At 38.5% G+C, this 15,067-nt stretch overlaps 2 protein-coding genes across 5 annotated transcripts; one reads left to right on the forward strand and one right to left on the reverse strand.

Moving 5' to 3' along the window:
- Window positions 1–1,793: 1,793 nt before the first annotated feature.
- On the forward strand, window positions 1,794–11,012 carry LOC106675147 (uncharacterized). 4 transcript variants are annotated; one of them, XM_076881743.1, is made up of 11 exons: window positions 1,794–2,259; window positions 3,570–3,678; window positions 3,791–3,906; window positions 4,060–4,130; window positions 4,216–4,356; window positions 7,568–7,663; window positions 7,789–7,920; window positions 8,014–8,148; window positions 8,275–8,312; window positions 9,189–9,229; window positions 9,321–11,012. In XM_076881743.1, exons 2-11 carry the CDS (start codon window positions 3,647–3,649, stop codon window positions 10,340–10,342), a joined length of 1,824 nt encoding a protein of 607 aa, XP_076737858.1. In that variant the 5' UTR covers window positions 1,794–2,259; window positions 3,570–3,646; the 3' UTR covers window positions 10,343–11,012. The 4 variants fall into 4 exon arrangements, with proteins under 4 accessions (XP_076737858.1, XP_076737857.1, XP_014264661.3 ...); XM_076881742.1 differs by lacking the exon at window positions 1,794–2,259 and adding an exon at window positions 2,814–3,305 and having other exon boundaries at window positions 3,531–3,678; XM_014409175.4 differs by lacking the exon at window positions 1,794–2,259 and adding an exon at window positions 2,815–3,305.
- A 1,507-nt stretch (window positions 11,013–12,519) lies between these two features.
- Window positions 12,520–14,942, reverse strand: LOC101465498 (putative E3 ubiquitin-protein ligase RNF144A-A). Its single transcript, XM_076882225.1, has 3 exons — window positions 14,915–14,942; window positions 13,902–14,074; window positions 12,520–13,118 (listed from the first exon to the last, which is right to left on the reverse strand). Exons 1-3 carry the CDS (start codon window positions 14,940–14,942, stop codon window positions 12,663–12,665), a joined length of 657 nt encoding a protein of 218 aa, XP_076738340.1. The 3' UTR covers window positions 12,520–12,662.
- Window positions 14,943–15,067: the final 125 nt, after the last annotated feature.

A 15,067-nucleotide genomic window follows, 5' to 3' on the forward strand; every position in this document is an offset into this window, starting at 1 on the left:
CAAACACTGTTAAATATTAAAAACTTTTTTTAAAAAAAATATTTTAATTTACACTTTTGAGGAAACATCAACATATATTTGACAGTTTTTTTTAAAGAGGTGCTGATTGTAAAAGATAAGACGTCTCATGAGTAGCGACAAAAACAATTATCTAAATGAAAGTGAAAGTTTCGTGAGCCCTCTGATGAACCCAAAGAAGAAACTAAAGTGTCATTATTAGTTTCATCAACGGGCACTGCGAGAGCAAAACCAGGGGCACAGAAACCAGCACATAATGGGAAAGATCTACCAGGTTGTAGTTCATGGACTACGGGGTGAGAAGATGATGATTGACCTGTGCAACACTGACGAGCAGTTTCAGAACATGACAGTGAAACAGCTGAAGGAAAAAATAAGTCAAAGGCTTCCGGAGACCGCAGGTAAATGCACTGAGACATTAAGACTTCCATTACTTACATCATGTGACACCACGTAGCCCGTGGCTGATGAAAGCGCTCATAGTAGCGTTTAAAATGTTGTTTTTCTTTTAGTAAACTGAAGAATCAAAAGTGAAAGTAGACTACATTATACACAACGACAAGCTTTTTTTTTTTAAACATTACTGTATTAGTATATTGCTCCAGCTCCGCTAGGTCTATTCAAGCAGCAGTTTTAGGTACTTTTCTTTAAAATATTGTAAAGGGAGTAAATGAGATGAAGTAGAAGGACAAAGCACAAATGTCTTGATGCATGCTCAATCATACAGGTAAGTAAATCTCCAAAGGTTGATTCTGTTAATCTGAACGTAGTGTTTTCAGTGGGAGAAACGTTTTGTCACTCATCCAAGTGACTTCTTCAGTCTCAGCTGACTGCAGGTTTCCCAGTCTTATAAACAGTGCATTTGCATAATGACTGAAACCAGCCCACTGAAGGAACAATGGGCTGGAAGGTCAGTTCGAAGGAACTGATGATGAAGGAACTGACCTCCCAGCCCATTGTTCCACTGAAAACGCTACGTCCAGATGAACTGAATCAACCTTTGGAGATAAAGCAGATAATGTGGAAACTCAGTCTAGTAACAAGCAAGTCCAACTTTAAGTACATTACTTAATAGACCTGCAGAGTAGGTCTTTGCAGGACCTTTACACCTCCAGGACACTGGGACGTGCAGCTCGGATCACTGCTGACCCTTCTCACCCTGGACACAGTCTGTTTGACTTGCTCCCCTCAGGCAGGAGGCTCCGGTCCAATCGGACCAGAACCTCTCGCCATAAGAACAGTTTCTTCCCCTCTGCTGTTGGACTCATGAACAATAAATAAGACTGTTCCCAACACAAACACATGACTCTCTACTATGTTCTCTGCATCTGCTCCATTTTTGCACTGATCATCACCTGCATTTATGTATATATCTATTTGCTCAGCACTTTTAATTTTTATGTTTATTTAAGTGTTTGCTTTATAGTATGTTTTGCACTAAGTACCGAAGCAATTTCATAATGTTGTAAACCTTCACAACATCTGGCAATAAAACCCTTTCTGATTCTGTTCTAAATGTGGGCTAGTAATCGAATACATCTCTGTGGATGTGCCTATTAAAATGCATGTATTAAAATGGTATTTACTGTGTGTGTGTGTGTGTGTGCGTGCGTGCGTGCGTGTGTGTGTGTGCGTGCAGGAGAGGAAGCTCTGCGGCTGATATTCACAGATAAGATGCTGGATGAAGCTGAGACAAAGTTGTCTGAATATGGAATCCAGCACATGTCTGTCATCCACATGGTGATGAAGGTTCCTGGAGGACTGAAGCCTTGACTGAGATCTTCTCCACCGATGGCTTCAGCTGCCACTGCTTGCACTTCAGCCACTGTTTGCAAGTTGCTTTGTATATAGACTGTTTATAAAAAGTGACAATAATCCATTAATATGCTCATGTTTGAAAAAGATCAGCTTTTATTGTTGTATAAAATAAAACTGCGCTCTTCAATGCATCCCTGTCTGTAAGTATATATGGAGGTCTTCAGGAAAGAAATAAGACAAATTAACATTAAATGCATTAAATAAGTGTACGTTTTCTGCTTTCTGACAGATATTGTGGTGGAAAGACAATGCAGCTGATGAAACTTTCTTAAAGATTGTTATTAAACAGAGGAAATGCATGTGCTGCCTGCAAAGCAGAAATCATGAATGATCTCATCGGGAATCTTATCAAGTAAACACCCTCACAGCTGGAATCAATGTGACTGTTTTGACAGAACGTTGCATGTTCAGTGGAATTTCCTGGTAATTATAATCTCATGAGCTCATCATTTTGGCAGTGTTTTTGGTTTCTAAGTCAACAAAGCCGGCTGAACGTCAACTCTAGTCTCTTCATTTAACACAGAATGAGTGTCTCAGTTTCCACAGCACTCACTGACAAACACGCATGCAACAACAGATGAGTGCTGATGAGGATAAAACATATTCTGTAGGAATATTAGTGTTGAAGCAGGCTATGAGAGAAAAGATACCTTAAAATGTAAACAGTAGTGTCCCCCAGTATATATCACTATATATACTATACACTATATATCACTATATACATTTCAGCATACAGCAGCAGTGTTTCCCAGAAATGGACATAAAAGAAAATTGCATAAAAGTATTTGTTTTTACTGGTGTACTGTGGAGTAACCCGAACAACAAGTACATAACGTCATTGCTTTACCTGCTCTACATCTCTAATAACTAACACCCTGTGCCAACAGTGATTGCTTCACTTTCTGGATTAAAAATAGATGACTGACGTATTCCAAAGGAATACATTGTTTGCTTCAGAGTTCAGTTATCCCGCCTTCCTTTGAGAATCGGTACACATGTAACATATTAACAGGTTTCTTATTTCTGACTAAATAACTACGGGTTCATATTTTAAATATCACATTTAAGGGTGCAGTGCCCACTACCTTTTGGAGAGGATAACATTGTTCGGTCATGTGACGCTTATTTTAATAGAAATAATTGTTTTTTCCGGTGCACCCTGAATACAGCACGAACAGGTCAAACAGAAACTGTTACCACAGTTTCGACTTAACTGGACGTGAAAACAGCTTAATCCTCTTTTCCGTGAAGAATCCCAGGGAGTGTCTCGAAGTTGCAATCGTAATGCATGCTCACATGCATTAGTGTATTTGTAGAAAAGGTATTTGCGGAATCGTTGCCACTGTTTTGCTGTTAACCAGCCGTGTCTTTGTGGCCGCTGGCGGCGTAAAACGGGACTGAGGTTCTAAAGTGACTGAAAATGAATTACACGGGTCGACAGTTTTTCGACGGAACCTTTAACCTTGCAGGTAGGTGCAGTGCGTTTAGTGTCCTCAACCTCTTTTGCAGCAAACTGGGTCTTAAAATGTAATACTAAGCAGCCTATTCACTAGAATGTGGACTGATCAACAAAGATTTTGACGCTTTTCTCGTAAAATTCAATCTACAAAACAGTAAATTGTGCAAAACATGAACGGGTGCAACTATTCGCTGTCTGTGCTGTTTTATAATCCATGCTTATGGTATGAAAGCAGTTCTGCTACTTGCATGCTTTCATAACAATCTCTCCCCAGCAGCGGATGTAAAGTACCATGGCTTGGCAAAAGAAGGAGCAACATGCTATCTGAACAGTGTGCTGCAGGTGCTGTTTATGACCAAAGACTTCAGACAAGCTGTGATGAGGTTTGTTGTTGTCCGTTGTACTTGTCATGCACCATAATGTATTCATGTCAGCTAGATTAGCAGTTTAAAACTGAGTTTTGTATCACTCATGACCAGCAGTGTCTTTGTTTAGGCACACCAATGAAAATTCTCAGTTTATTGACCAACATCTTAAAGCACTGTTTGAAGACTTACAGAATCATACTGCAAAGACGGATGCAATAATAAAGACGCTGGGCATTGACAATGGTACAGTATGTTAACACACAGGACAACAAAACATTTGAATTCTGTAAATCACCTGTGCATTTGAAGTGTTGCATTCATAATCCATAATTAAAGTTCATATTTAAAGAAACATTTTTATAGTTGACTTGTTTTGTTGAACATCTCTGCACTCAGTGTATGAACAGCATGATGCTGCAGAGTACTTTGAGAAGATTTTAACACTGACCAGTCCTCAGGCATCACAGGTACAGTCTTCATCAAAGGGTAACTATAAGCAGGATGGAAAAAAAATAATAGATGTTAACAGGTTTGTGTTCATTTGTTTTTCAGATCTTCCATGGCATGTTGGCAAAGAAGACCACCTGTTGTAAATGCCTGACAGAGACTGACATAGATATACCGTTCTGGCATCTTCCTCTTGCACTGGTGGATTCCTGCACTCACACAAAAGGAAGTGAAGGATACAGAGTGGTAAGGATCTGACAAGCCTCAAACCTCTGAGCATGTTTCTGTTTTCAATATATACCGTAGGGGAGATTTCAAACCCTGCTGAATTTGAAAATTTTCTGAAAAAGAAATGAACAGTCTCTAATTTTTGTGGTAGTGTCATGGAGAGACAATATGTCAACCAAAAATTTATAAAAACACATGACATAAAAGTTTTAGGGTCTTGTAGCTGGTCACCAGGCTTGCACATGTCTCAGGAGGATTTTTGGCCCACTCTTCTTTACAGGAACTCTCATAATCCTGTTTTTTTTGTTTGTTTGTTTGTTTGTTTGTTTTTTGGCTGCCACTTAGCACTTTGAGGCTTCACCTCCCTACACAGATTTTAAGGACTGAGGTCTGGCTAGGCCACTCCATGACTTTAATGTTCTTCTTCATTAGCTCCTCTTTTTGTTTCCTTGATTACATTTTTGAGTCATTGTCATACTGGAAGACCATCCAGGATCCATCTTCAGTGTTCTGGCTGAGGGACGAAGGTACAATACGGTGGAGTCATCCTGTACTCTTAGCAGAATAACAGCCCAAAGCATAATGTTTCCACATTCGTGCTGGACTGTAGAGATGGTGTTCTTTGGGCCATACTCAGCATTCCTCTTCCTCCAAACATGGCAGGTCAAGTTGATGCCATAGAGCTCGATTTTGGTTTTGATTTGACAACAGTGCTTTATCCTAAACCTTCTCTATATTATTTAGAGGTCACTGACAAACTAAAGATGGGCCTGTACTCGCTGTTGATCAGAGGGAGCTTTTGGGTGCTGCAAGACTTTAGTCCATTATGCCATTAGTGTGTCATCAATGGTGTTCTTGGTGACTGTGATCACAACTACCTTGATATCATTAACAAGCTCCTCCCGTGTACTTTTGGGCACATGATCATCTTCAACATATGAGGCAAGCGCTCCACACTGAAGGCGACCGATGGTCATTTTATGTTTCTTCCATTTCTGAAAAACTACACCAACAGTGGTCACCTTCTCACCAAGCTTCTTGCTGATGGTGTGGTAGCACATTCCAACCTTATGCAGATCTACAGTCTTGTCCCTTTGACAGAGCTTTGGTCTCACCCATGGTGGTGGAGATGTTGGAATGAAACAAACAGATTCTGTGAAAAGGTGAGCTTTATACATATAACACGCTGAGACCAGGAGTATCTGCAATTCACTGATTGGCTGTGTACCCGTGTGGCACACAGATTACAATCTGTGGGAGCCAGAATTTTGGCTGGTTTGCAGACTACATTCTTATTTCGCTCTATACAGTGCAAATAAAAGTTGTTTTCTGGATTTTTGGTTTATATTCTGTCTCTCTCCATTTGAGACTGTTCATTTCTTTGAAAGTGAGTAATTCAGCAGGGCACCCAGTAATTATTCCCTCCACTGTACACTTTCAATTGGTTTAACTTTTGCGCCTGAGCGTGTCGGTGGCTTTTCACCAGTTTTTATTCCCTTTACTTCACAGCAGTGGCTTATTCATAGTCATAATTACAGTGCAGATTAGTTGGCCATACTTTAGAAAAACTAAGAAAAACTAACAAAGAAAAATATTTTTCTAGAAAACAAAAGACAAAGAAATATCTCCCACTTAAAGATGAATATCCAAAACTAAAGTTCTAAATAAAATAAGATACATATATTTAGAAAGTATACCTATTCTTTAACTATTTAAAATCAAGACAGTATAAACATGAACAGTTTTTAATCATCACATTCAAACCTGTTTCTTGCCACACTTGGTACATCCCCACCAAAAATTAACCATAATGTGATCAAAGGGCCTGGACTACTTTCACAGTTCCTTGATCTAAACCAGGGGTTCTCTGACTTTGAAGAAATGTTTTCACACACCGTCTAATAAAAACAATGACAGAAAAGCCTAACTGCAACTTTATTTAGATAATAAACTCTAATAAATTCACAATGAATCCTTCAGTAACTTGTTTTAAACAAACAACTTTCATTTCAAACAACTATTTGTAACTTTTGTCACTAAACTGCTTCACTAATCTGCACCACTTCTTCAAACAAGCAACAAGTTAGACAGAATGTGAAAATTGACAAACAAAAATAAAGTTCAGTCTTAGTCTTATAAAGAAAAAGAAATCCAGAAACTTGTGAACACAGATGAAAAATTTAGAATTTATTGAGAGTTTATACTATTCACTCTTATTGGCTGTAGTGAGCCTGTTTTTGACTGCAGAGCTTTGGTGGGGTGTGGTCTGCGGCGTGGTTGCGGGGAAGGCAGACACACCTGAGCGGCATCCCCAATCATGCCTCGCCGGCTTAAAACAGAATGAACTGTTGTTGTTGTTGATGTGTGTAGGCTGTAGCCAAAAAGCTGCAGCTGCGTGTGTAAGTCGACAGCCGCAGATGTCAAACATGAGGTCCGCAAAACTTATCTGCCAGGTAACTTGTACCTGTCAGAACTCTGCCACACTTTGAGAACCGCTGATCTAAACTACGAGGCCAAGCACAGTCAGATGCAAACTAATGTGTTATAAATCTTTAAACCAGCATTTTCAATCAGGCTCTCTTTAGGATTGCTGCTATTTTACATTCAGTTGTTCATCACAGTGAGTTTGTCTGAGTTACAGGAGCACTAGTCTCTGTGTCTGTTGACCCTAGAACTGAAGAAGCTTCTCTGATGAGAGGTGAAACATCTTCAAGCAACTTAAAGAAGTCCAGACGCTTTTCTTTCCAAGCTCCTTAGACCGTGTCATAAATCTAAGAACACACCTCCCGCCCTAAATCCACATGCAGGGGAAGGTGGGGGTGGGGAGAGTAGTAGCACAACTCAGAACAGTGTAGGCCACAATGATAACAGGGGTGCTAAAGTCCAACCCTGTCTCTTTCTAAGTAACACAAAGGAACTGGAATGGTTTGTTATCAGCTACAGATTTTTTATAAATGAGCTGCAGCTGATGCAGAAGTCTGCAGTCTGAATGCCTACTGACACCAGTAATTGTATGCTGGTTGTGTAGTTTGTTACTAAAGTGAGGGTTTACTGCTTTCTCTCAGATCTCCTTCAAAAGGAAGTTAGACTCAAGGGTTAATTAATTGTCTCGTGTTAGACACATTCCTTCTTGAGAAAACATTTCTGAATACCCTACATCCGTGAAACTAGTCAGCGGGTTTATGTCAGAGGGAATTAAGGAATAAAATGAAATGTGTGCATTTTCCAGGTGGATGGCATTGACGAGTTTTTCAGAATGACAGAATTAAGTGGAGAAAATCAGATGTACTGTGACCAGTGTGATGACAAAGTTGATGCTACTACTGTAAGTAAAGAGAAAAGTTCTTTCTGATTTATGCACATTAGCTGATTTTGTTATTGTAGAATTATTACTTCATAATGTTATAATGAAAAAAAACATAATGACATATTCTGATGTTTTTCATTCAGAAAGATGGAATGAAGCATCATCCAGATGTTTTGCCTCTGCTTCTGAAGCGCTTTGAGTTCAGCTATCATGACATGTCATACGTCAAAATCAGCTGTGCTGTGGAGGTTCCCTACACCCTGCAGATACCAGACGTATGTATAACAGTATATTTTAATATTTAAACAATATCCTTTTCATTTTCTTTGCTCATTTTCATGGCTGTCATTTCTTTCTTTGGTGATCAGAGTCAGACATATGAACTGTATGCAGTTGTGGATCATGTTGGTGATCTGAGAAGTGGACTTTACAGTGCAAGAATCAAGATCGAGGAGGAACACGGAGACAGATGGTATAATTTCGATGATGCTGGAGTCACAGAGGTAAGACTGTTAGTCCTTTCTTCACTATTGCTGAAACATTATACAAAACAGCCATGTTGCGCAGTTATGTATTACAGAGGAGGAGAAAGAGATCGATCATATGTTTCTTTGCTTTTTCCATCACAGCTTGATTATGAACCGTTCCAAGTAGACAACACTGAGAAGTAAGATTTTGTCTTTTTCTTATATCCACATAGTGTTTTTTTGCAAATATTTCTTTATTTTGCACAAGTGCATACTGTAGATATATTAGATCTCATGTATGCAGGTGAATGCACTGGCATTGAATTTAATGCACTATACCACATTACTATGTCATACCATTCTGCTGATGCAAACAAAGGAATGGTTTTGATCAGCCATTCCCAAAGTCAAGAGTGCTGAGGCCCACTTAAAAAAAACAGAACATCCCTCGGGGCCCACTCACTCTTAAATCTTCAGTCTAATCAAAATACAAAAAAAAAAAAACATGTATTTTCTAAAAATTGTATTAAATAACATAAACAACACAGGCTGTACCGAGTTATATGCCAGTTGTTAAGGTCAATGTGTCATCCAGAGACACAAACTTCAAATCAAGAGCAGAAAATTTAGGTTAGAATAATAATATAATAAAGCAACCATACTCCCGGTTTAAATTCAGTTTTTTTTTATATAAATATATTTATATAAATATGTATCAGTACATGAGTATTTCTAACTGAATTTCTGTTATCGCTGAGGCCCACCTGCAGTACCTTGGCAACCCACCAGGAGGCCTCAGTCCTTACTGGTTTAGATCAAAGCAAGTTCATGGATTAGAATTACCCACTCAAAGTCCAGACCTAAATATTATTGAGAATCTATGGCAAGACTTAAGCATTGCTGTTCACAGTTGCTCCCCATTTAATCTGACTGAATTGGAGCTAATTTTCAAAGGGCAAATATCGCAGTCTGTAGATATACAAAGCTTTAACATACTTTTCAAACCACTGTATTGAATACATGAGCTACACATTTTGATTTAGTTGAAAAATAAATCAGTTTCTTTTCTTCTTTAGATCTGAGAGTGCTTATCTACTTTTTTACAGAAAGAAGAAAAGTAAGGACAAATCTTTTTATAATGCTTTCCATTAATGTTTTGTTGGTGTGCATTAAATGCTTTTATAACAAATTTCAAATTCATCCCACAGATGCTGTTGGTGAAGAGATCAAGGAGATGGAACAGTTGTCCCTGACAGCACGCCATAAAAATCACACAGACTGTGAGGGTGGTGAAGTATCAGACGACTCTAGAAAGGATACAGGAGAATATGGGGGAGGTAGACCAAATGTTGGAAAAGATTACAGCTCTAAATTTGTAAGTGTTGAAGCTGATAAAGTAACGACAGGAGAAGGAAAGCTGTTAACAAGATATGACCTCTTAAATGGATCTCAGGACGAGCAAACAGGCAGTGACAGAATACAAATCATACCTAAAGATAATCAGATGAATGAGCAGAGGAGCATTAGCAGGTTTCTTAATGAACCAATAAAAGAAGATGTGATGGGTGAAGCCAGTAATCATGATGTTACACATTCAGCACATAAAGATGTTAGTGTGCAAACTCAGAGGAGGAGTGTGAGGGATGACAGGGAAGAAACGAAAGAAGCTGATAAATATATTCAAATGAGTGAAATCACCATTGAAAATCCTGACAACAGTGAAGCTGTGAAGCATGTTAGCATGAGATTAGATGGTAGAGGGCAGAAAACAGCTGAGAAGATTATCAGTGTTACCCGTACATCACAAAGTGTTGGTGGTGTGCAGATACAGAGCAAAGAACAGAAAAATGAACGTGATACCAAACTGAATCAGAGTGAGGGGAATAAGATAACAAAGGAAAGACTAACAGAGGAGCAGGACGGAGGTAGTGAGGAAAATATTGAAATTATAAGACTGGAGTGTTTTCAACCAAAAGCAAGAATTGGAGCTCAGCGACTTACAGAAGGAGGACATGTTTCAGTGAATTCAAGTCCTATTGTTAGAGTAATTGACGAAGAGCATACAGAAATTGATAGTGCTTGTAAAGACGACAGTCAGACAAAGATCATCATAAAGAAAACTACGGATGAAACCACACAGCACATGACGAAATGGTTAGAAAAACAAAGAAATATTAGAAGAAGTTTAAATTTTGAAATAGATAAAGAGGTCACTTTGGGCAAAATGTAAACTCTTTAAATGTCAACAAAATACACATTTTCATTCATGAATATGATTGATACCAAAATTGCATTGAAGATCGCAGAGAAAGTGTTATAATACTGCTCATTTTTTCCACTGTTCTTTTTGAAAAATATAGCTTGAGTGTTGTATTTGTCTCTTTTTCATTCATTTTAACAGCTACAAAATGCTTAAGTTAGAATTGACTAAAGGCTTTATTTGGCGTAACGTTTTTAAAGGTTCAAAGAAACTTGGGATATACCTTAACACATATTTCTGTTATCACTGAGTGTTTTTGTCTTTTGTTCTTAATGGTTTCATTTTTATGCAGTCTTTTAGTGTATTATCGATTTCATTTTATTTTCACATTTCTTTGTGTAAAAAAAAAACCAAAAACAAACATACCAATGAATGTAAAGTCTCAATGATTTCAGACAAGAAATTTCACAAGGAAATATTTAAATGTAAACTTTTGTGTTTATATGTTTAATGCCTGATTTTAATTGCAGTATTACTTAATTACTTTTCAATCTGCTGTGCATTTCCTTTTTAAGCATTGCAATGTGTTGTGTTCTTCAGCAGAGCCCTCTGAGCTCATCTGTTGCCATTTCTTTGTCATTTATATATTGATTTTCTTAACTTTGGCTCTGAATTAATAAATACAAAAATACTCATTTTACAGTATGTTTTGATTACAATCGTGGCTAAAATGTTTTCCATATAATTGTATATGACTTTACCTCTGGACCCAATAAGAAATTCCCCTAGCTTAGATCAGATTTAAACTTAAAATTTACAAATTAAAAATAATTTTGGTAACGATGGCTGAGCTGAAGAAATTATTCCAGATAAACTTAACATGGTTAAATGAACGTGAATTCAATGGACATTACTTAAAACAATTTTACTTCCTAATTGAAATATAATAAATGGGACAACAGAGAGGAGAGTGTGTTTCATTACTTTAATTTGACTCCCATAGTTTTTCAGCACAAACACGAGTCAGTCAGCTAGTAAACACAGAACAAGGAGAATGGGTGTGTGGGATGAAATCATAGTGGCAAAAATATTTGGAAAGGAAAGTTATTTTTATTGTTACTGTCACTCTGTTAGTATTCTGGTATTCATTGGCAAAGGCCATTTCTACTCCACAATGCCGAGTAGTGTGCACAGGACCACTAAAGGACACATCAGGGCCTAAGGCCACTCACAAGAAGTCTGTTTCTAATTGTTTGGTCAGAGACATTCACACCAGTGCTGGAAGTCATTTTGAAGCTAAGGTAGTACTCAACTTGTTCCTCTTTCCACAAAGGAACAGATGCCGGTCCTGCAGATGGGTGGAAGGCCTTCTACAACCCTCTCCAGCTCTCTTAGAGTAACCACTTGTCTCCTGGAGTTTGCTCCATGCTCTTAAGACTGTGCTGGGAGACACAGAAAACCTTCTGGCAGTGGCATGTAGTTTTGTGGCATCCGGTAGAGTTGGACTGTTTGTTCAACCTCTGTAGGGTCGAGTTTTCACCTCACGCTAAAAGCAGTGAAACTGACCGTAACCAAATGAAAACTAGTAAAAAAAGAATAGATGATGACAAAAGAAATATCAGCATCCTCCACCAGTAAAACCATTCCTACTTTTGTGGTTGTCTCATTGTTGGCCCTCTACTGCACCTATAGGGTTAATTTCATTTATATTAAAGCTGCAGAAACTGATTAACACATAAATATCTACATGAACTGATACTTGTCAGACACTAAATATGTATTCTGTTTATTTGCAAGGAATCTTTATCAAAGAAAACTTTTTTTAAAAAGTCTGTACAACATAAAAATGCATACAGGAAACATGTCTGTGAAGGTTCTCAGTCATCCAGGTCATCGTAGTCAAAGGAGCTTGCAAAGAAAAGCGTCTGGACTTTAAGTTACTTGAAGACGTTTCACCTCTCATCCGAGAAGCTTCTTCAGTTCTAAGGTCAAATGGTGGAGAGTCCCAGATATAAACCTAGTGGGAGTGACCCCCCACAGAGGGACAAAAGGACCCCCTGATGATCCTCTAATCGCCTGAGCCAAGGTGTGAAACTGGGTGTGGGTCCTGTTTGGGACCCACACCCAGTTTCACACCTTGGCTCTCTCACCTTGGCAAGTAACTTAAAGTCCAGACGCTTTTCTTTGCAAGCTCCTTTGACTACAGGAAACATAGTTTACCACTATTTAAAGCATATGAACAAGTCAGGCTATAAAACATTTGGCTTCTCTCAATGAAATTCTCTGAATGAAATATAAAAGAAAAAGTCTAACATGAGAGAAGGATATGACTCAGAGAGCATGCTGTGTCTTAGTTTCTGCACCACACAGGTATTGAAGTTTGTCTGGGAGCTACACCATCACTGCAGGGGTTGAAGTAAGAACTTTTCTTCAAGCACTCAGGAGTGAGTTTCAGACACACAAAGCAGAACTCTTTCTGACAGCGAGGACAGATGATGTTCTTGCAGCCTGTTTTGTCGTGCTCCACCCTCTGACCACAGGTGGGACAGGCCCGGATGGAGGGACAGGCATCGACCCCTTGAACCTGAGGGAGAGTGGTAGTCTTGCAGTTCTTGAGAAGTTCGAGGTTGTGATTGATGCATCCATCAATGTCACAGCGGTCAGAGCGTGGAGCACTGCCTTTCCATGGCTTCAAACACTGCCAGCAGAACTGGGACACTTTCTTCTTGTCAGCTGTGCAGATTGTGCACTGAACATTAAGGTTGGTCAGGTCCTCTCTCTCCACATAGGTTTTGCAACCAGGACACTGTTATGACAAACATTCAAGAAGTTCAGTGTTTTTGGATATAAACTTTATTTAGAGTCACATGACTGAAACTGATCAGATTGATATTATCCTCACATCAGTGCAGTAAACTTACCAAGTTAGTCATCATAATAAAAACAAACTAAGAGCAGTGGGGAATTGCTGGCACTGCTTTGACCAAAGATTAATGACTACATTTATACCACCTTTAACCAAAATACTTTTAGTTACATTTTCCTGTTTTTTTTTTTAAGGATTACTTGTAAATATACATTTAAAGAATTCAATAATTTCTAAGCCACTTACCATGTGAAAATGGTACCTTTTTTAAGCACAGTTTGAATACTGTGAGTGGGCCTAAGGGGCCAGGACCTGCTCACTTCAACAATGGGCCTATCCTGGTTGCCTAAAATATTTTTTTCTTCAGGTTTTATTTTTACTTATCAAAATAAATGTTTAAATAAACAAAAGACTAAAAATGCTTTTCTTTCTAACAAAAAAGTCATTTATCAAGTTATCAGCCAAATAATGGCCAATTGCAGTGTTACACGTTACATCATAGAGAACGTGAGTGGGAGTTGAAAATTTCAGTCTTTTTTTCTTCATGACAGCGCAGGTGGTTTTGATTGAGATAATTTATTAAATTTACAGCTCAGTGTGTTGATTCTGCTGTTGATATAAATCAGGGAACAAAGAAAATTATCCCCAAAATAGCCTTTTGTTTTGTAGGGCAATCATTCTCTACTAAACTCTTAAGTAAATGAGGTTAACTTGGACACTTACAGTTTTAAATTCACAGTACTCTGTGGCAGCTAGGTGGGCGATGTTCTCTTCCAAGTACTCCATCTCTTCTGTTGTCAGTACTGCCAGCCTGCGCACCTCTTGGTAGGACCACGCTGCATCACACTTCTGTAGCGTACCATTCTTTAGAGCTGGGCACTTAAATTTGTACTGGCCTTTAAAAAGATGTCAAAGATGTAAAGACATTTAATTGATGTTTTTGATAGAAACAAGTTCTAAACACTGGCACAGCATCAATATATATATTTTTTTAATCTTTCCATTCATCACACACACACACGTAATATATTGAATAAATGTTTTCATCAAGAGCCACTACTAAAAGCTTAATAAAAAGAATATAAACAAATAACCTGATTCTTCAAATAGCCTCATCCAAACTGCTCCTCAAAATAACAACCAAACAAAAGTGCACACTGTACAGAGGAAACAAAGACATTTTAGAAGTACACTTCCTGACTTATTCTGAGTCATCTGTTACCAAGCAAACTCAAACGCAGCAGGTTGCTGAATACACTCAAGCCTTTGCTCAGCTACTATTTTACTGTAGAATTAACATTCTAAGCTCCACGTCACTTACACTCTGCTTAGTTTCACTTTCTGGGTGCAAAAGCATGCTCTGCAAAAGTATGCACTTTCCGGTCACGACTTTCGGCACAGAGTGTACTCAGAGTTGGGCCTTTTAAGATTATAAACTTAAACTCAGTTTAAAGGGGTTATACCTGCACCTGTAATACAAATTATAACATAATGCCAACAGCTTCAATAAATGCTTTGATGAAATGATGATTAATGCAATGATAAAGATGATAGTTATGAACAGTAGCAGTAAAATAATTTCCCTGATCTCCACAGTACCCCTGCCCCTGGAGGGGGAAACTGCACCCAGACCCAGGTGGTGTTACCCTTTTCCCTGGGGTGGGGAGAAGCAGACTAGATAGAGAGTCAAACAAGGAACATGCAGCACTAAAACACAGGTTACATACCAGTGTTACCTTCTCCTTCTCTGTCAGTCAAGTCCATTTTGTTAGTGTAGTGGCAGTGGTGTGTAGGCTGGCACCAGCGTTCAATCTGTGCTAACTGCAGGAGGCTCCGTTGACATCCTTTTTGCTGACAAATATTCGCAACTGTCAAACCTTTGAGTTGCA

This window comes from Maylandia zebra, linkage group LG3 (genome assembly GCF_041146795.1).
Source record: "Maylandia zebra isolate NMK-2024a linkage group LG3, Mzebra_GT3a, whole genome shotgun sequence".
Taxonomy (NCBI): Eukaryota; Metazoa; Chordata; class Actinopteri; order Cichliformes; family Cichlidae; genus Maylandia; species Maylandia zebra.